A 22,265-nucleotide genomic window follows, 5' to 3' on the forward strand; every position below is an offset into this window, starting at 1 on the left:
TAAGAATCTTTTGAGTGCTGAGAGTCCTCCCCTAATTTCATGAGAGTGCACTGACTCACTTAAGGACTATTGTGTTAGTTAAGGTTCTTTATGATGCAAGTGAAAGAATCCTAACTGCCGCTTCCTGAAGGTCAGGCTTTGGGAAGGGCAGAAAAGTCTGCAGTGGAATTGAGGCCCTGTTAAGGTCCTCCTTCTCTCTCTCCAGCTGACAGATCTACTTCTTTTTGTCAGTCAACTCCATCAACAAACCTGTCTTTTTCTTCAAGGCTGGAACGATGGTCCTAAGCACACCATTTACTCTTGCTTTGTCCCAACATCAAAAGGACTGTCTTCTACAGACTCCAGTTTGAAAAATCCAGGGGAAAAAATCTGATTGGCTTGGTTTGATCACATGCCCACTCTCTTGATGTTGCATGGGATTGATAAGGAGACTGTTTCAGCATGGAGTCGTGTGATTGGCAGCACCTCATAGGACAATGTGCTTGGAGTAGGCTGTTACCCAAAAGAGGTGATAATGGTTCCAGAAGTGGGAAGGAGTATTGAACAGACAAAAAACGATGTTGACTACAGGCACGCATTGTGTAAGAATCCCTACTGTGACTCTTACTTCTTTTAGAATATAAGTAAAAGTTCTTACTTTAATACAGTGAAATAAAGATTAAAGTTGTCTTTGGTGATTTTTTTTTTTAAAGTGTACTGTAGTGGAAATCAGGCTTCATTCATCATTTTGTGCAGTAAATTTCTGTAGATTTAGAGGTATAAGAGATTGACTTAGTTTGTAGTGCTTCCAGATGATGTCACATTCTTTTGATGGAATCAGGGCAATGTTGTTATTATTGTTATTTTCTTTTGACTCTCTTCAATGGGGAGTGACCAGAATATTCCTAATAGTTGTGTTGTGGAAGACTCACACTTTAAAAAAAAAAAAATGTATGTATAACTGAACCAAGGTCAAGGTTTTACTTGCATTTTTATCTGAACAGAATCATCCACTATCTCGCTTTTGTCTGTAGCCAAATTGATTGCTCCTATTTCTAGATCAGATCGTGTCCTATCAAATCTAATTATAGACAACCTAGAGAGCACATCTTTATTCTTTGCCCTGTCTCCTAAGAAGAACTACCATAAGTTTTATGTGTTGAAAGGAATAGTTCTTTAAGATAAATAAGGGCACATATAGTTTGGATGGAAATAGACTGAGTAAATGTTTGGGTAGGTAAGGCTAGGTATAAGTCAGGATAAGTGAATGAAAGAAAATAAGTCCTTGAGTGTACCTCATAAAGCTATTAATAATTATATTGTATGTCATTTGGCAAATATTTATTGAGTACTTTCCTTTTACAAAGGCATTGTGCTAGGCTCTATGAGAGATACAGGAGCATAAGCATTTTGTCATGGAGTAAAATGTGTGAATGGTGCCTGGTCCATTGTTAGATGTGCAATACACTTGATGTGTTTTGTTTTGAGGAATATTAGCCTTTAGCTAACATCTGCCACCAATCCTCCTCTTTCTTTTGGCTGAGGAAGACTGGCCCTGAGCTGACATCCGTGCCCATCTTCCTCTGCTTTGTATGTGGGACGCCTACCACAGCATGGCTTGACAAATGGTGCCATGTCCGCACCTGGGATCTCAACCGGCGAACGCTGGGCCACTGAAGTGGAATGTGCAAACTTAACCACTGCACCACCGGGCCGGCCCCTGCAGTTCATTTCAGATGAATGAAGTTGAATGAACTCAGATACGTCATAAAAGTGGCATAAATGCTGTTCTAAGGTTTTAGAAGAGAGAAAAAGTTCTTGTTTAGGATCATCAGAGACAGCTATATGAAAGAAGTGGTAATTGAGATGGACCTTTGAAAGATATTTGACAAGAGTGACAGTGAGAGGAGACAGATCTGTGAAAGTGACATGACATAATATGTACGTGGGTTCTGTAGGATATATCCTTCCAGGAGTTTTCTCTTATTTTCTCTATTAGAACTCTAAGAGTAAGACATGCTTGGTGTAAAGAAATCTAATATATCGTATAAAGAAAACTATTAAAGCTCCTCCCCGTGGGGCTGGCCCCGTGGCCGAGTGGTTAAGTTTGCGTGCTCTGCTTCAGCGCCCCAAGGTTTCGCCGGTTCGGATCCTGGGCGCAGACATGGTACTGCTCATCAAGCCGTGCTGAGGCAACATCCCACATAGCACAACCAGAGGCACTCACAACTAGAGTATACAAGTATGTACGGGGGGAGGGGGTGGCTTTGGGGAGGAGAAGAAGAAAAAAAAAAGATTGGCACCAGGTGTTAGCTCAGGTGCCAATCTTTAAAAAAAAAAAGCCCTTCTCCCTGATGACAGTTTCATGCCGCAGAGTGATCACTGATAATAGTTTGATGTGCATCTCTGGAGAGTTTTCAAATATGAAGCTACCTTTTGGTTTTCCACGTTAATGTGGCAATAGGAAGAATTTTAAAAAGACAGACAACAAGAAGCAAATTGGTTTGAATCTTAGCATTTTTCTTTTCCACCCACCCTCTATGGCAGAAGTGCTAATAAGCAACAAAATGCATAAACTTGTATGAAGGAGAGAAAGATGAAATTTGAAGCTGAGTTGTTGACATAGAAACTAGAGAATCAGTTCCTTAATAATCAGCGACTGATATATTATCCCATTAGTTTTTCTGTTAGGACTTTAAGCTTCTGGCTTTTCCATTACTCACTCCTTTGAGAGTCTGATGAAAACTATACAGCCACTCCCCAGAAAAATGTACATATCTGCATACATGAAATTTTTTTCCTGTGATTTTTTTTGGATTTATAAATCTTTTGAAGTTCATTTATTGACACTTCCTTTTTCTACCAACCTACCTCAAGGTCCATGACACCAAGGCTCAAAATCTCTGCAGATAGGAATGAACAGGGACAAAGATAAGATCTGCCATTTTGTAGAAATCTCAGAGAAATTCATTGTGTTGCTTAGTGTTACAGAACCAATTTGTTATACTGCTAGGATTCAAACCCATTTTAAAATTCTAGGAACATGTCTCAATCAAAGAAGTCTCACGGTATATTAAAGCATTTTTAAAGTGGATATGACTCTTCATAAGTAAGCTCTGCATTTTGCCCTTAGACCTAAGCTGAGACAAAATATAAACAGTAATTAAGTCAGCTTCTCATAGCTTTATCATTGGCAGCAGCTTTGGTCCCCTGATTTTCATCACCTTGGTTGAAAGAGCTAAGATGGTAGCTCTTGAGGAGGAAAAGCCAGGCAGTCAGCTATCAGGATTTGGGGAGTTTAGGGCAATGTTTCTCATAATATGGTCTCTAGAACTTGAGTCAGAATCAGGGAGTGAAAGGATGTATGTTGGGTGTTGTTAAGTAAAGATACAGATTCCAGGGCCTCACCCGGTGTCTACTGAGTCAGAATCTCTAATAGATGTGGTCTAGGGATCTCATTCTTATGTATCCTAAAGATTGTAAGCTACTGGTCTGGGAGAAGTAAGAGTGTATGATAGGGGTTGATTGAGGAAATGGAATAATGGTTGATCGGGAGGGTGAAAATCTTCTTTCTTTAAAACTCAGTACTTTTTTTGTTTTCTTATGAGGACGGATTAAAAAAGAGAACACAGGGGCTGGCCCAATGGTATAGTGGTTAAGTTCACATGCTCTGCTTTGGTGGCCCGGGGTTCGCAGGGTCAGATCCTGGTGAGGACCTACACACCGCTCATTAATCCATGCTGTGGTGATCCCACATATGAAATAGAGGAAGACTGGCACAGCTGTTAGCTCAGGAACATCTTCCTCAAGCAAAACAGGAAGATTGGCAACAGGTGTTAGTTCAGGACCAGTCTTCCTCACCAAAAAAAAAAAAAAAAAAAAAACCCACAAAGCCAATGACGAGGATAGGTGTGGATCCTCAGATCTACTAGCTGAATTTAATGAGTGCTGATAAATAGGAAATGATGCTAGATATAGATCCCAGTACCAAACTTTTGCCATATGCTGATCTATTTTTGTAGCTTTATGTGGCTATTTTCACATGTTCCTAGTACTGTCTGATCTACATGTTATTAAAAGTAAAAGTCTTATTTGCAAAAAATAATTAAGAGGCTGCACTGTAGGAGTACACCAAACTGAGATCAGCTGGGTAGATGCTGACGTTGTTAATCAGTTAAAAAGGTTATTAGACCCAGAGGGCAGATTCTATGACCAAGGTATTAAAAGCTAAGCTGAACTCAGAAAAAACCTTCCTAAATGACTTTTCACCATGTTTCCCAAATGAGCGATCTGCGAATACTGGCTGACCCATTTGTGTGGTGTGGGCAGAAGCTCTTCTGCACTTTTTGCACCCAAACAGATTGGGGTCCAAACCTGCACACACTACCCATATGTTACAGGCTTTTCCCAGAGCTTTCGTTGTTCAGCGATGTTTAAACCAATGTTTCTAAAGAGACTTATATCGAAAATAGTATAGAGATTAGGAAGACAGGATTCCATTCCTAAAGATTTAAAGAATTTTTATTGGGGAGATAAACCCACAAATGGATGAAAGAGACTTGACATTTAAATAGCTATGTATAAACAATGCAAATTAATATATTATAAACTGAGTATAAGTGTTGAGTAAAGAATATCAGGTTATATTCGGGGTAATCAGTACAGATTTTCCAATGATTATGGGTCAAAAATGTGTGTGTATATATCTTTATTTTTAATGAAAGATATTTTTTATGAAAAATTAAACATTTGTGGAAGGGTACAGAGAGAAAAGTGAGAGTTCTATTCTTTAATCTTTAATAATACTTCCTAGATATTTTCTGTATGTTCAATCAAGTACATATTTGAGATAATATTTTTTCCACAAAAGGAAGCATACTATACATATTGTTCTGCATTTGCAACTTCTTTCACTTAGCAATATAATTTAGATGTTTTCCATTGTAATACGTAGACATCTCCCTCTCTGTTTAGTGGCTAGATAGTGAGGAATTTAGTTACAGTAGTCCATTTATCTGTGGTTTCACTTTCCACAGTTTCAGTTACCCACACCAACCACAATCTGAAAATATTAAATGGAAAATTCCAGAAATAATTCATAAATTTTAAATTCAGCTCCATTGTGAGTAGCGTGACCTACTGGGTATTGGTACTGGGATCTATTTCTAGCATCATTTCCTACTTATCAGCACTCAGTAAATTCAGCTAGTAGATCTGAGGATCCACACCTATCCTAGTTATTGGCTTTGTGTTCTCTCTCTCTCTCTCTTTTTTTTGGTGAGGAAGATTGGCCCTGAACTAACATCTGTTGCCAATCTTCCTTTGTTTTGCTTGAGGAAGATTGTTCCTGAGCTAACACCTGTGCCAGTTTTCCTCTATTTTGTATGTGGGATGCCACCACAGCATAGTTTGATGAGCAGTGTGCAGGTCTGCGCCAACCTGCTCTGTCCTGCTGCAACTTGAATCATCCCTTTGTCCAGCATGTCCACACTGTATATGCTACGTGCCCGTTAGTCACTTAGTAGCCAGCTCTGTTATCAGATCTACTGTAGCAGTATTGCAGTGCTTGTGTTCAAGTAACCCTGATTTTACTTAATAATGGCCTCGAAGCACAAGAGTGGTCATGCTGGCAATTTGGATATGCTAAAAAGAAGCTGTAAAGTGCGTCCTTTAAGTGAAAAGGTGAAAGTTCTTGACTTAAGTAAAGGAAAAAAATCATATGCTGAGGTTGCTAAGATCTATGGTAACTTTTATTACAGTATATTGTTATAATTGTTCTATTTTATCAGTAGTTATTGTTAATCTCTTGCTGTGCCTAATTTATAAATTAAACTTTATCGTAGGTATGTATGTATAGGAAAAAACATAGCATATATAGGGTTTGGTACTATCCACAGTTTCCACTGGCGTTCTTGGAACGGATCCCTTGCGCATAAGGGAGGACTACTGTATTCTCATTGTAGTAGTTGTTTGTTTTTTGTTTTAATTTAGTTCTTCAGTGGCACTAGCCGCATTTCAAGTTCTCAATCGCTGCATGTGGCCAGTGGCTACCATTATTGTACAATGCATATGTAGAACATTTCTATCCTTGCAGAAAGTTCTCTTAGATGGGACTGATCTAAAGTTGTCCAGGGAAAAATATCACCTTAATATAACAATTCCATAATTCAGTGCCTCTTTCACAATTTTTATTGAGGAATCGTAAAGATATCATAGCATCAACATTAGAGAAAATTATGAGGGAGGAAAACACCCATATTCCTATGCCCTAATGTAACAAATATCTATTATTTTTGTATATTTTTAGTTATTTCTGAGTCTTATTGTAGGGATATAATTTTTTATACTTATGATTATTATGTGTGTGTTACATTGTGTCGCACTTTTGTCATGCATATATCGGACATTTATAGAATGGTTACATGTTTGCATTTTCTATGTATTGACTATTGTAGACTAGGACATCATAATTATAGTCATTCCCTGATTATTGGGAATTAGAGTCATTCCTTTTTTCATTATCAGTGCCTTTGTGTAAATAGTTTTACAAAAGTATTATTTTCATGAGATACACTACTGAAAGTGGGATTACTGAGATAAATTATATGTTCAATTTTCTGGCTTTTGCTGCATTTTGAGAGATTTAAGTCTTATTTGAAGGAAAGAAGGAACTTGGCTTATTGGAAAGAAGAGGTAGGATGAGAGTTAGCCGTGGGAAATGATCTGTGGAAAAAAAGAATAAGTTATTTAAAAACTTAAGAATATACTTTATTGGAAAAGATTCTTTTTTTTTTTTTCTGAGGAAGATTCGCCCTGAGCTAACGTCTGTGCTAATCTTCCTCTATTTTGTATGTGGGTTGCTCCCACAACATGGCTGCCCATGAGTGGTGTAGGTCTGTGCCCAGGAACCAAAGTGGAGCGTGTTGAACTTAACCACTAAGCCACAGGGCCAGCCCTTGGAACAGATTCTTTTTTTTTTGAGGAAGATTAGCCCTGAGCTAACATCTGCTGCCAATCCTCCTCTTTTTGCTGAGGAGACTGGCCCTGAGCTAACATCTGTGTCCATCTTTCTCCATTTTATATGTGGGACACCTACCACAGCATGGCTTGCCAGGCGGTGCCATGTCCACACCTGGGATGCAAACCTGGGGCTGCCAAAGAGGAACGTGTGCAGTTAACCGCTGTGCCGCCGGGCTGGCCCGGAACAGATTCTTATAGTGCTGAAAATCTTTAAGTTTTCACTAGAGATTTGAGTTCAGAGTTGGGAATAAGTGTCTGAAACATGTTTTTTCTTAGATGAAGCAGATGATGATGATGATCCTGAGTACAATTTCCTGGAAGACCTTGATGAACCAGACACAGAGGACTTCCGCACTGACCGGGCAGTGAGAATCACCAGTGAGTCTGTGTTTACTAGAGTCCTGCTCTTGACTGCTCCGTAATCTGCCTTTGTTTACTTTGTAGACTTTTGAGGGTGAAGTTTGCAGCCCATTTACGTTAAGACATTGAAGCTTCCTCTACCCATTTATTTCTGTAATTCTTTAAATTTATGTATATGTTCAGGAAGCCTATCAGTCATTCATTTATACAATTCCACAGTCATGTATTGAGTCCAATATTTGGCACAGATTGTACTTAGGATACCACAATGAATAAGACTGGCCTCTGCCCTGCAGGATGTCAGCTTCGTAGCGGGACACAAACAGAAAAAGTTATAATACAAAGTGGTAGGGATTGTGATAGGTTGTGTTTAAGGTTTGCTAGTGGCCTAAAAGAGGTTGTAATCTCCTAGTGTATGGTGTGGAGTAGGGTGGGAGGAGTGAGCCATTTTCTTTATGAAGATCTTCTGTTTATTTTGGTACGTTTGACAAATAAGATTAGAGGAAACGTTGAAAGGAAAGGAACAGGAAGCAAGGAGAAAGTGTAGAATGAAAAGGCTTGAGGATTTAGGCTTTGCGAAAACTGAAGGAGAGTCTAGGAAAGTAAGAGGAAAACCAGGATAGTCAAGTGTCAAACCAAGGGACAGGTCTTTCCAGAGGGAATGACTGGTCCACAATGTCACGTGCTGGTAATGAAACATTTTCTGCTTGAAGCAGAAAAGTAGGAGATCTCATTTCAATTCAGCTCTGGACCTGGAATACACTTGCTTCCCCTTTTGTTTGTTACTTTCTCATGGACTTTGTATTATTGATTAACATAGAGCTGGTATTTTGCACAGTTCTGGGAACACTTGCCAGTCAAATAGTGAACTTTTCTGGGATGCCTGAACGAAGGGCCATCCTTTCTAGTCATAGAGGTCTGTGATCATAAGTGAAAACTGGGAGAGGATTTTCATTTTGTTCCTGCCCCTTGTCTTCTTATGTCTGATGTTATCATATTTAATTGTAATCCCTTTATGAGGACTTATCCTTACATGGATGACAAAAATTTAAAATAAAAAAGCATAGAATCACAGAATTTGAAAAGCTTCACGTGGTCACATTTTTTCTTCTCCCTGGAGTTTGTTTCAGCTTCTCTGATGTGGCCTTTAGTCTCTGTTTGGATACCTCGAGTGACAGGGAGCTCATCAATTCTGCAGATAGTGTGTTCTGATCTTGAACACCTCTTCAATTAACATTTTCCTTTTTGAACCTAAATCTACCATTAATATTTGTATTGGCCTCTATTGCAAAAAATGTAATTTACTCCCAAGTGTGCATCGTAAAGGATGTTTCTTTTCCTAAGTTTTTTCTTTCTTATGCCAAACAAACCAAGTTTCTTCAGTTCTTTAAATGCCGTAGTTTCCAGACCTTTCACACCCAAGGTACCCTCCTTTGGATTCTAGCTTGTATTTAAAAAAAAATTTCCCCATTATATTTTATTATGAAACAGTAAAACACGTAGAAAAGTTGAAAGAATTGTACAGTGCACACCCATATACGCACCATCTAGTTTCTATAGTTAACTTTTGGTATATATCCTTTATCATGCGTCTATCCATCTACTCCCTATTCATCTATGAATCCATGTTTTGGGGGTTTTTTTGATGCGTTTCAAAGTGAATTGTAGGTATCAGTATAATTCACTCCTAAACATTTCAGCATGCATATCATTAATTAGAGCTCAATAGTTGTTTACAGTTTCTCTTTTTTAAATAAATTTATACAAAATGTATTACACATATCTGAAATGTACCATTCAATGAGTAAATGAAATGACTTTAAATTTATCCCCATTATGTTCCATCCAATTAATTTGAAAAAACATAGAATTTTGAATCTGTCATCAGTTGATGACAATCCCTTCCAGTTTTATATCATTTACAGATTGATAAGTGTGTTTTCTAGGTCTTCTGGGTCACTGATGGAGTTGCTGAATAGTTCAGGTCCAAAGCCAGGGTCTTATGACACACTGCTGGAGACTTCTCTCTTGACTCCATTCAGTACGCTAGACCAACAAACTATGAATTTACCTTATTGTAAAATCATCTAGCTCACATTTTATGTGTGTCTTCCCACTAGAATTTAAGCTTCATGAGGGTAAGACTGTTTAGTTGTGTCTTGTATCCCAAGCATCTAGAACGTGGATTGAGGCTTAGTTCATGTTCAGTAAATGTTTTTGAATGAAAGAATGATAGATATGAGGATTTTGTCAAATACCTTGCTGAAAATAACATAATAGGTGGTCTTGGAATTCTCCCTTGTTGCAAAATGAAACTTAGCTTCTGCCAAAAACATACTGTTTGGCTTTTTTGCAGAAAAGGAAGTGAATGAACTGATGGAAGAGTTGTTTGAAACTGTAAGTAATGATCCTTGAACGAGAACTCAGATGGTAAAAGTGGATTCTCCAGCAAGCTTTGTCCTTTGGTCCCAGGGCTCCTCCCTCTAGAAGGGTGCTCTGACCAAGTCAATTCCCCTTTCATTCTACCCAGGAGAGAATATAGTGGCAGGAGAATTTTGCTAATAAATAAACTTTAATTATCCATATGTAGGTTGTTCTTAGTAAAGTTTTCCTTGCAAACTTTTGGATGGCCTCCCCAGTTATCATTTGGTATGGGCTTACAGATTGCAAAATAGTTGTAGATTATTCTGAGCATAGATAGTTACCTTTTGCATAAATTTGTCTCTTGAAAGATATTTCTTACCATTTTGAGTTATCCGTGCTCTGTCCTTAACCATTACAAGTTGGCTGATTAAGAGACTTTTTTCCTGACCTAATAGTTGTCTCATGTGTGGGATGGTGGGAGCCCTGAAGTGAGAAAGGTTCTGATGCAAGCTCTTTCGGGGTGCAGCATTGTTAAAGTTCTGTAAACTGTAGTCTTCACTTTCCCTTCTCACTGCTGGAGTGACTTTCGCATGCCCATTCCTCAGGCAAATCCTCCTTTTCCTTTGCCCTCAGTTCCAAGATGAGATGGGATTCTCCAACATGGAAGATGATGGCCCAGAGGAAGAGGAGCGTGTGGCTGAGCCTCGGCCTAACTTCAACACCCCTCAAGTCCTACGGTAGGCCACCCAAAGACCTTGAGGCTTAGAATGGAGGACGACTGTGTGTCTGAAAAGGTTTTCAGATATTTCATTTAGTAAGTTACCGTCCCTAGCTACCTGCTGTTACTGATCTAAGGATGCAGAGCCCTGTGGAGGTGTTAGGTATCAAGTGAATAAGTCTCCTTATTATGGGGCAGTGCAGCTATAGACCAAGCTGTATCTGTTTGGGAAGGGAGAAAAAACAGTAGCTGGCATCCATAGCAGCTTCTCCAGATGAGCGGTGCTGGAGAGGTGGGTAGGACTCCATGTGGCCAGCCACAGAAACTGCCTCAAATTGTTATGTCCCTTTTGTTCTCCTTCTTCACCATTAGCATCTGGTAAATGTTAAAGTTTGTTAATCGCCTAGGCATTAATTGAGCAAACCATGAAGCACCTGCTGTAGTGCTCTGAAGTCTGAAATACGTGTACTGCCATCTTCACATAAAGATGATACATCTGTTGCTCCCCCCCAGAAAGTAGAGGCTTTAATTTTTCCCCCTATTTTTGTGATGGGTTTTCATAACCCATCTGTACTTTAATCTGTTGTTATCCATTCTGAACAGTGGCATACAGTTGTTACATGACTGGCTAGAGGTCAGGGTATGGTTTGTGCCATGGGTGGAACAAAGCAAAGCAAAGAGAGCCATGGCGTCTAATTAGCCCTGTGTTTTAATTAACAGCGTTACCTAATTAGAGAACTTGGGATCCATCTGAAAGTGAGACCTTCGGGGAACTTGCGATTTAGTGAAAAAGACAGAGTATACTAACCAATTTGCAAAAGCCAGAAATATCAGTCATATTCCATTGTTAATAAATACCATAATATAACTACAACAAAACTCAAGATTTTCATTTTTTTCAGCTTTATTGAGGTATAATTGACAAATACAGTTGTAAGATACTGAAAGTGTACAATGTGATGATTTGATATATCTATACCTTGTGAAAAGATTTCCCCCAAGTTAACACTTCTATCACCTCACTTTTTTTTTTCGAGAACATTTTCAAGGTTTCTAAGAGTGTGTATTTGACCCACTTATTTCAAGCCATAGTTCGTAGAACAAAGTTCTGTTATAGCAGAATGGAACCATTCCTCCTGGGAATGTATTATAATAGGATTTGATCTGTAAATATATTTCAGTTCCACTAATCAAGTCTGTGTATGAATTTTTAAAATTTTGGAATTATATAACTACTTTAGTTACTTTCTGGTATTCAGTTGATCTGTCTGGGCTGCTGCTTCTCTTTCAGTTGGAAATGCAAACCTGGTTTAATCCTTGACTAAATATCGTGAGGAAAGTGTGTTGTTTGTGCTTCCTCTACCAACTATCCAAGTAATGCTTGTTAAAATCAGCTGTAGGCTATTTTTGCGTTATCTACTCTTTTTTATCCTTCTGTTCTGTTTCTCTGCTAGTGGCGCAGGTAGTCAGGAGTTTTTAGTTCTCAGTAAAGACTGTACAGAGGACAGTCCCATGTCTTTAGGTTTTTACCCTGTGCCTACGCACACGTGCAGTAAATACTGTAAATGGAAACATAATCTTTATCCCCGGAGGCTATTGAAAAAAGTTATCATTTAACTATTGCTACAGTATAAAAGATTTTTTGAAATATGATAACCTGCAAGCCAGAGCTCCTGGAGCAGGTCTTCTCCTGATTGCATGGGTATGAGCTAGTGACTAATCACTTAAGTGTGTTGTTCTGCTTCTACCTTAGAACTAGCATGCTGGGTATTTGGAGTCTTTCTTCAGCCCTGGACAAGTCTCTCTAGGGGTAGAAGGGTGGGGTTAGAAAACTTGGAGGAGGAAATCAGAGGGCTAAAAGAAGCTATTTTCATGGAAAGTGGGAGGGTAGTACTTGAACCACCTTCTCATTATTTATCTAAACTACCATGTATTTTAGTATATTACCTTTTTTCTTCATCCTAGAAAGTCGGACATTTTAAGAAAGGAAGGCAGGGCAGACTGAATGGATAGGAGTGGGAGAACGGGAGCAGCTAGACCTGGGATGGGAGTATTGGGTAAATTAGAGAACAAGTGTTGTACTTTGAGAAGATTCTGTATCACCATTAAAAACAAGTCGCAGCTTAATGTGGATGTCAGTATGACGCAAGAATGACAAATTCCCATTAGCTCCCTGACTGCTTTATTGTCCAGATGTTTCTCTGCTCCTGGACTTTTGTTTAATTTCTCCTTCATTTGTATATCACTTGGAGAACTGATTGTAGAAGAATCGGGGGTGGCAATTCAAAACCATCTTCTTCGAATCTGTGGTAACAACTTTGGGAAACGATTTGGATAGGCTAGGAGTCTGCCTCTTGGCTACAGTGGGATTTGAGGATTAGCAGTAGATGGAAGTTATCCACTCTGTTAGCCCACCATTAGAAGGAACTGGACTTGTTGCAGACCTAGGGAAATGTTCAAATTCACTCATCTCCCTGTTGGGGATAGGTTTGAGGAACCACTGGCCAACTTGCTAAATGAGCAACATCGCACAGTGAAGGAGCTGCTCGAACAGGTGAAGATGAAGAAATCTTCAGCCAAACAGCAGCAGGAGGTAGAGAGGGTTAAGCCCCAGAGTGAGAAAGTTCAGCAGACTCTGATTCTAGACCCAGCACAGAGGAAGAGACTCCAGCAGCAGATGCAGCAGGTAAGACTCTTCTTGTTAATGTTAATATTGGATCATCCCATGGCCTAACACTGAAGCCAAAGATTAGCAGCTTTGTTGAAGTCAGAAATAGGTGCCTTGATACCCCCTGAAACCACAGGACCACAGGATCTTCACATCAGTTGGGACCTTGAAAGGTCATCATGTTTGTGTCCTCATGGCTCAGGCGAGAATGCTTGTAAGGACCTTGATAGTATTCAGAATCATAGATTTCAAAGAATCCTTAGTAATCTATTCTGAATTTATTTATTTTTTTTTTCTTTTTTTTTTAAAGATTGGCACCTGAGCTAACAACTGTTGCCAATCTTTTTTTTTTTTCTGCTTTATCTCCCCAAACCCCCGCCCTGTACATAGTTGTATATCTTAGTTGTGGGTCCTTCTAGTTGTGGCATGTGGGACGCTACCTCAATGTGACCTGATGAGCAGTGCCATGTCCGCGCCCAGGATCTGAACCCTGGGCCGCTGCAGCGGAACGCGCGAACTTAACCACTTGGCCACAGGGCCGGCCCCTCCATTCTGAATTTAATAGCCTTACTGCCAGAGTAGTTTTTTCTTCTTTCTAATCTCAGTCCTTCTGGTTTGAGGTTAAACTTCCTCTGGCTCTGTCATTTTGCTCAAGGGGAACGTATCTGAGAAATTCATAGTAAGATGCAGTGGTGTTCTTAGAGTCTCTGGAAAGCAAAACATATATGATAAGGTTGCAGACATCTTGGTAGGGTCTTCTGGGTTCCTGAAATGACAACATCATAACATGTCACTGTATTATTTTCTTTCCCTCCCCAGCATGTTCAGCTCTTGACACAAATTCACCTCCTCGCCACCTCCAACCCCAATCTCAATTCGGAGGCCAGCACCACGAGGATATTTCTTGTAAGGTTCCAAATGTCCCTGATTGTAAAGACTTGAGTATGCAGTTAGCTTGGCAAGTCGTTTCTCACGGATATTCACTCACCATAATCTACATTTTTTCTTCTCTCCTGCATGTTTTGGTAGCTATTTCTGTGGCTTCCTGTGTTTGCTGAGAGAACATAACCACTGATTCCCCTGAAAGGACAGAGTGTATTCAGTTTTCTTAAGGCTGTTCCTCTGACTTTTTAGTTGGATCCTCTTCCTCATCTTTAATAGGTTTTTGTACTACTTTCCCGAATTCATTATCCATTAATTAGGTTCAATATCAGTGTTTTGTGTATAAAATTGATTTTGTTCATGACATTTTGAAGTATTTTGGAGGAAGGGCTTTTAATTTTGAAAATTTAAACCCTATAAAAATTGCCCCTGAACTTTTGGGCAGGTAATGATGATATTCTTTGCTTCTTGGGTAAGTTTTTGGAGTTTGAGTAGTATAGTGGCTAGTATTCCAAGTTTCCTTGGTAGTCAACAGGGTGTATTCACCTCTTACTGTGTTCAGAGGGGTCATGAGAAGTACTTTGTTCTAGGTGTTATTTAGAGAAACCAAAAGACAAAACATTTAAGAAGTAATGGCTGTCATTCTTGAGAACCGTAATTCTAGCTCGGGAGATGGACCATACATCCAAAAGGCTGAGGAACACTCAGTCTAAGAATAAAACAAGAACAAATGAGTATATCCCAAACACACTCCTTGAATATCTGAGGACTCAGCAAAAGAGTCTTAATGGAATAATGTTAATTGTGAAAGCCTTTGTGATGATTTTTACCGGTTTTTATCCTATAGTAGGAAGGACACTTTTTAACTCAGAGGCTAAGGGCTACTAGTGCTAATTGTTTGGAACTCAGATCATCTTTGTGTCCTGTTTTCCCAGAAAGAGCTGGGAACCTTTGCTCAAAGCTCCATCGCCCTTCACCATCAGTTCAACCCCAAGTTTCAGACCTTGTTCCAACCCTGTAACCTGATGGGAGCTGTGCAGCTCATTGAAGACTTCAACACACATGTCAGCATTGACTGGAGTCCTCGTAAAACTGTCAAGAAGACCGGTAGGGGACAGATGTGTCCACTTCAAGTTTTTATTTGCAATGAGAGGTGGGAGTCTTAGCCCAGAGATAATTTCCTAGCGATAATTTCCCAGGGTTGGAGGAGACAAGATATTTGTAACTTCTTCCTTCTTTCTTTTATCTTCCCTTTGTACTCATTGTCTAAGTTCTAGACTTCCATCATAATATTTGGGCTTATGTAAGAGATGGAGACAGTGGACAGGACAGGATTGTAGGGAGTAGAGATTTGGGACTAATGCCAAGAACTGGACTTAAAAGGATATGAGAGTAAGCGTTAGGAGTGGGATCAAGGCAAACTGGAATTTGGTAAAGAAGAAAGTCAAGTGGTAAAGTTGGGTTGTGTTTATCTTTTTACTCTCTTCATTAAGATCATTTTATTTCCCATAATAATTGTAGTGGCTCCTCCACTTTGAATGAAGTGCTAATTTGGGAGTTAGGCACAAATTAGAGGTGTTGGACATTTGCCATGTTCGATATTTTAAAGAAATTTGCAGGTTTGGTTTTTATTTTGCATTCATTTAGTATTTTTTGAGAAAATATTTGCTGTTCCCTTAAACCAGATGTTTGCTTCTGATTTGTTTCTTGGTTTAGCAAATTAGTTGTGGTTTGCTCTGGATTTGGATTTGTCTTTGGATTTGATTTTGAATCCCTGACTCTTACAGTTAAATTGAATAGAGTTGAAATTAAGTGCATTCTATCATAGACACTGACCTCAAACTACTTTATTAGCTATATGTTGGTAATGAAAACTTAATTTAACACTAAACTCCAGTAATAACTTACAATATAGTGTCCTGTGTTTTTCTTCCCGGGTTATAAAAATAACATTTACGGAAGAAGAAATAATGGATATAGTAGTGCTTGTCTCTGGAAAGGCAGAAGTGCCTGGAATTGAGAGGCTTAGACAGCAAGACAGAAATGGATGAGACTGAATTGTCTCATTCCTTTTATGGTTTTTTTGTTCCCAACCTCAGGAGGAATCTGGGAGAACTTAAAGTTAAGTAAGAATCAAATAAAATAAAATTTGGAATACCAGATTTGTGAGGGAGATTAAAGAAGTTGGAATCTTATCCTGGAAGAAAGAAAGCATTGTTGAAGGTCACTTATCTGTCAAGGATTTGAAGGGGGAAGGAGGTAAAAACTTTTTGAGCATACACTATGTGCCAGGTGTTACTAGGTACTTTTTAAGTGTCTCTGTTACTCAGTGTGTTAAGTGTTCCACACAGGATAGAGAAAGAGAATCAACTTTTAATAACATTGGATGGGACTTCCTTTAGGCATAGGGTAGGCTGAGAAAGATTGTGGAAACTTAGTGGGGAGGGTATCTGGGTGGGAGGGCATCAAGTTAGGTTAGGGGCAGCTCTATTTAAACGCAAAAATGCGTTCAGCAGCTTTTGTGAAGCCCTCTTTTGTTCTAGAATTTCATTTATCACAGATTTTTTTTTTCTTACAGCCTATGAATTTCCCTGTTTGCCAAAGCAAGTAGCTTGGATCCTGGCCACAAACAAGGTTTTCATGTATCCAGAGCTACTTCCAGTGTGTTCTCTGAAGGCAAAGAACCCCCAGGATAAGATTTTGTTCACGAAGGCTGAGGACAAGTAAGCGTTTACTGTTGGGGAACAAAAGCAGAAAATATCCCGAGGAGAAGACCCAGTTCTTTCTCTTGAGGAGCTTAGGGGAAATAAGTCATGGACAGTAAGACACGGACGCAGAAGACAAGAAGAACAGCTGTGTAGATGGGTGTAGTTCTGTACTGGTGTTTCTAGGGAATGACTTGAGCACTTTGGAAACATTTTAAATTGCTTTTTGTCTTTAATTTATTGTAAAAACCAATCTAGTAATACTATTAAAGGAAATTGTTCAAAGGAAAAAAAATTTTTATCCATTATCCTAACCACCCTAAGACAATGATTTTTCTTTTTGCATTTCTTATATAGTTTTGGTTTTTTTAACCTAGCATCTTCTTGAACTTGTTTTTCTATGCGCTATACAGTAACATCCTCCTTTTTTTTGTTTCTGTATATTATCTTTTAAAGCAATATTTAATGGCCTTATGCTAGTCCTTTTATTTGCCACGGTTTTTTGTTTTTATTTTTTCCCTTTCTTGTTTTGTTATTATAAGTGAGGCTTCACCAGGGATCTTAGTGCATAGAGCTTTTGAAAATCTTTGGCTAAATTCCCAAGAGTGAGATTATTCGATAAGGGTTATGAACATTTTTATGGCTCCTGATACATATTTCCCCACTGCCATCAGCAAATATGTACATAGGTAACCATAATTGAATATGTCGTGTTGGGAGGTGGTGTTGGTGCTGATTTAATATGTCTAACATGGTGCCCATTATTCATTTTCTATTTGTTTTATGAGAACGATTCTCTTTCCTTTGTATTCATTTGAACTTTGTTTATACTATTAGTATAAACCTCATCATGATCTGACATTTATTAGTGATTTATGCCTAGTTTTTCTTCTTCCCACTTGATTGTGAGCTCCTGATTGAATCTTATTCATAGAACTTATTAGCACCCAGTAAAAATCTGAAAATGTCTGTTGAGTAGCCATTAACTTGTGCAAGAATTACATGTAGAAAAAGTGGGTTGTAAAATGTGGAGTTAGTCTGGGGAGGCTTTTTAGCAGAATGGATTGTGAAATGAGATTTAGTCTCATTGCTCCTTTCTCAGTTTGTTAGCTTTAGGACTGAAGCACTTTGAAGGGACTGAGTTTCCTAAGCCTCTAATTAGCAAGTACCTTCTAACCTGCAAGACTGCCTACCAACTGACGGTGAGAATCAAGAACCTCAACATGAACAGAGCACCTGACAACATCATTAAAGTAAGTGCTTCCTGCACCCTCCACCTGGGGACCATGCCTGTGTGAAGCCGTTCTTTTTTCTTCTGCTTAGTCTCAAGGAAGAGAGGGCTGTTTTTTCTAAGGCTTATTCTTCCCATTTGTGCACTAGGTTCATTCCCCTCTTACCTTTCTAGGGACACTGATCCATTATTTTCTTCTGGAGTTTCATCTTCCTCTGTTATGGATATTTCTCCTAAATATAAAATTGTTCAAGTCTTAAAATATTAAAAAAAATTCTTTTAATGAAAATTTTTTTTGTCGTTGAGGAAGATTTGCCCTGAGGTAACATATCTTGCCAATCTTCCTCTTTTTGCTTAAGGAAGATTTGCCCTGAGCTAACACCTGTTGCCAGTCTTCCTCTATTTTGTATGTGGGTTGCCACCACAGCTTGGCAGCTGACAAGTGGTGTAGGTTGGTGCCGAGGAACTGAGCCCAGGCCCCGAAAGCACAGCATGCTGAACTTAACCATTGGGCCACCGGGTCAGCCCCTTAAAATATTTTTTGAATCTGTGTTTTCCTCTAGCCTTTCATTCTCTCTTTCTTTCACTCTAACCTTCTTGAAAGGGTAGATGACACTCCACTTACATCCTTCTCGATAACTCTTTTTATTTGGATATTTATAACAAAGTTGTAAAGTATATACTTGAAAGAGGCAAATGATTTAAATGGCTTAAAAAGTCAAATAGTTCTATGAGGCTTGTCATGAAAAGCAATGTTTTTCTCCCTATTTCCTGCTAACCAAGGTTTTTGTGGAGATGGCGCATTTGCCTCCATATCTAGCATGCTTATAATCACTGCCACTTCATGTTTTGGATTTAGGTCTTATTTATTAAACTTCAATTATGGAAGATGAAGACTTAGCTCTCTCCACTCTCCCGTTGTCCCACCACAAACAAGCGTATCTTCTGTCCTCCAATTTTCTCACTATAATTATATCACTATTTTGGTTAGATTGTATTCAGGGTTTACATTATAAGCATTATAAACACTATGTAAAATGCTCCTCACAGCTGAGCTATGTAGTGTATCAGGATTACTTTGCTTTTACTGCTGAACATTTTGTTTCTCCTGGAGTTAATAAATGTATTTTGGGGGGGTGGGTGGCGCTTGTTTTATTATGTATTTATTACCAGTTCAACACTAAAGTTTACTTCAGTTTTATAAATCTCTTGTGAGTGTGTTCAAACATTTTAGATGTTCTCTCACTTTCATCTTCCTGGAGAAATCTCTCCCTGAGCTGTGTGATGCTGTTCTGCGCTAAACATGTGACTCTCTCGGCTTGCTGCACTAATGTTGTCTGAGGCTTTTTCTTAGCATCATCCTGGGGATTCCTTTTGCCTTTTACTTGTGTTGGATCCTCTTATTTCCTGAATCTCACATCTTTTTTCCTTTACTTCCTTGTTTTAGTGGAGCACATCCTAATAGCATTCTACGGAAGAGTGTTTTGAGAAACAAATTTTTAGATTTAAACTCCCTGTATTCATGGTCTATGGATTGTACCAATGTCGATTTCCTAGTTTTGCTATTGTACTGTATACCCAGTTTGTATATCTAACTAGTGTTACTCTGTAACATAAGATCTTTCCATTGGGGGAAACTGGGTGAAAGGTACATAAGACCTCTCTATACTATTTTTGTAACTTCTTGCAAATCTATAGTTATTCAAAATAAAAACTTTAAAATTATGTCTCTACTCTCTCCCTTTAGTGGATCCAGAATTCTAGGTTAGATATCCTTTTCATCAGAAATTTTCAGGGGCCTTGCTCCGTTTCCTTCTAGTTTCTGGTGCTGGCTGTTTAGAAACGTGATGCCATTTTGACTCTTCAACCTTTGTGTGATACCTGTTTTTCCCCTCCCTCTGGCAGCATGTAGAATTTTCCCTTTTCTCCAGTGTTTTGAAATTTCATGATAATGTACCTTGGTGTGCGTCTGATTTTATTACCTATGCATGGCACTTGATAAACTTTACTTTGGAAACTCTTATGTTCCATGCTTGGGAAGTTTTCTTGAATTTTGTTGTGTTGGTTCCCCCTCTTCATTTGGTCTGTCGTCTCTGTCTGCGGTGCCCAGAGGCAGACGTTAGGCCTCTCAGGCGGCTCTTCCCATCTTGTCTTTCTTCTTGTTTCCCGTCACTTTCTTTCTGTTGTACTTTCTGGGATGTGACTTCAGCTTTTTTTCCTAACCTTTCTGCTGCGTTCAGTTCTTTATTTCTTCCATCATATTTTTAATTTCCAAAAGCTTTTTTTTGTTCATTGAATATTTTTTAATAGCAAATGGCAGAGGGAGCGTGGGAAAGCAAGAGAGGAAGAAGGCTGGAGTTTTCTCTTCCCAGTTCAATCAGCATGGTACGCCTGCTCTCAGCTGTGCCTGGCTGATCATCCTCTCCAGCAACGCTCCTGCCAGGGTAGGGGACGAGGCTGTCACCTGTCTACGCCAAACGGCAGAGGGGATTTGGCGTCTAAGCTCTTCGACAGATTTGACCTGTCCTCCTCATCTTTACTTGTTTGTAATTCCAGCTTTATCTCCACTTGTAGAAGTATCTGGTGTCTTCTCCTTTTGCCAGTCTTTGACAGAAATTTAGTTGGCCCTTAACTTTTCTCCACAGGTTTGCTTTTTTTCATTCTCCTCTGTTAGTTACCACTCATCCATCTGCTTTTTAGCTTTGAAAATTTTGTTACTTTTACTTTTTCTCTCATTCTCTCTCTCCTTGTATGCTTTTACCTTAAAAAAATTCCTTTCTGTTGTTTTCATGGGGTTTCAAGAGGGAACAAAGCCAAATGGATGTGTTTAATCTGCCTGTTTTAACAGTGAGTTTCTCCTTAGCTCTTTAACCTATGAAAGTGTGGAGATCATCCCCTCAGAGATCTCAGATTATTTCCCAGTTGGCTATCCATCAGATACTTTTCTGTTCTTATCCTGTTCAGCTTTGCAGTTGATACTATAGTTCATTCATTCCTTCTTCAGACTTCCTATTCTTCTGTCTTCTGTGATATCAGGACTCTTACCTTGGGCTGTATCTTCAGGAACTCTTCTTCCCCTGCTCTACCCTTAAATGTCAGTGTTCCACAGTAAATTCAGTGTGTGGTCTCATCCAAATTCATGATTTTTGGTATTCTTTCTCTCCTCATGATTTTCAAATCTGTATCTTTGGTCCAAATTTCTCTCCTGAGCTCTATCATAGTGTAGTGAACTGTTTAAAGGAATTCTTAACTTGGTTGCCTCGCTGACTTCTCAAAATGAACTTATGTCTCCCTCTGCACCCTCTAGTTGTTGCCACTGCTACCACCACCAACAGCAGACTTCCCAGCCCCAACTTACCCCTTCTGTGATCTGTGTCTCTGGGTATAACATTACTGACTAGCCATTTTCTCAATCCATAACCCTGGGAGCATCTTCCACTCCACCTGCTTGATCACTATCGTATGTCTGTCAGTCACCAAGTCATCCATTTTTTTACTCTCTTTCCTATTACTGTTGCCCAGTGCCTTAGTTCAGGCCTTTGTTACACCTTTGTTAATGCAGTAGTTTTCTAACTGGTGTCTCTAATTCTGGCTCCATTTATTCTGTCCTTCGCATTGATGTCATAGCCACCTCTAATCCTTCAGGGTAGAGGTCAGACTGTGTGGCATGGCACAGAAGGCCTACCCTGCCTACCTCTGACTTGTCTCCTGAAGTCTCTCTACATTCCTTTAGTTGTAGCCAGACCAGTCTCTGTGATTCCTTAAACATGTTCATGATTTTGAACGTGAAGTCTGCTCTGCCTTCCCCTGCCTCATGTGGCAAACTCGGTTCCATGAAGATTCATCTGTATTTGGACCTGCTCCAGAAAAATCGTTATTGTTCAAGTTTGAGTTGTGTGTCATTTTTCGTGCACATCTTTGTACTTTTCTTTTTTTACACAGAATGCTATTATTGGTCTGCTGGTCTGGCTTTCCCACTAATCTGTAAGCTCTTTGAGAGCAGGACTTGCTTCTCTTCTTTGTCTGCTCAGCTTTAGCACAGGACCTGGCACATAGAATGGCATTCACCAAATGTTGAGTGAATGCATGCTTATTGTCCATTGAAGTTCAATTCCCCTCTTCATTTACTCTTAAAACTGAACTATCTCAGTCTCTCTATTCCTCTCCTTCTCTTCTAATGTCCTTCGCACCATTATTTGCCTTGTTGTGTCCAAGATGAGGGTTAAAGCACTATCATTGCCGTTGTTGAGCAGGAGCAAATTTTAAATAAGTTACTCTGACCATCTGCTTCCTTTTCTCTGTGACCTAAACTTTTCCCTTCCTGGTGACCAGAATGGA

General features: G+C 39.2%; 1 protein-coding gene across 20 annotated transcripts in view; it reads left to right on the top strand.

The window, feature by feature from the left end:
- Nucleotides 1–22,265, top strand: part of GON4L (gon-4 like) — a 68,757-nt gene that overhangs the window by 34,319 nt on the left and 12,173 nt on the right. For all 20 annotated transcript variants that reach the window (XR_011537046.1, XR_011537045.1, XR_011537044.1 and 17 more), the window contains 8 exons: nucleotides 7,276–7,377; nucleotides 9,716–9,756; nucleotides 10,357–10,460; nucleotides 12,929–13,127; nucleotides 13,929–14,015; nucleotides 14,927–15,098; nucleotides 16,570–16,714; nucleotides 17,799–17,949. Coding sequence is in view for 17 of the 20 variants with exons in the window: in XM_070608654.1 (XP_070464755.1) it covers nucleotides 7,276–7,377; nucleotides 9,716–9,756; nucleotides 10,357–10,460; nucleotides 12,929–13,127; nucleotides 13,929–14,015; nucleotides 14,927–15,098; nucleotides 16,570–16,714; nucleotides 17,799–17,949 (1,001 nt within the window). In the remaining 3 variants the exon portion in view is untranslated. The remainder of the gene's footprint in view (nucleotides 1–7,275; nucleotides 7,378–9,715; nucleotides 9,757–10,356; nucleotides 10,461–12,928; nucleotides 13,128–13,928; nucleotides 14,016–14,926; nucleotides 15,099–16,569; nucleotides 16,715–17,798; nucleotides 17,950–22,265) is intronic.

The sequence above is a fragment of the Equus przewalskii genome, unplaced genomic scaffold (genome assembly GCF_037783145.1).
Source record: "Equus przewalskii isolate Varuska unplaced genomic scaffold, EquPr2 ChrUn-9, whole genome shotgun sequence".
Lineage (NCBI taxonomy): Eukaryota > Metazoa > Chordata > Mammalia > Perissodactyla > Equidae > Equus > Equus przewalskii.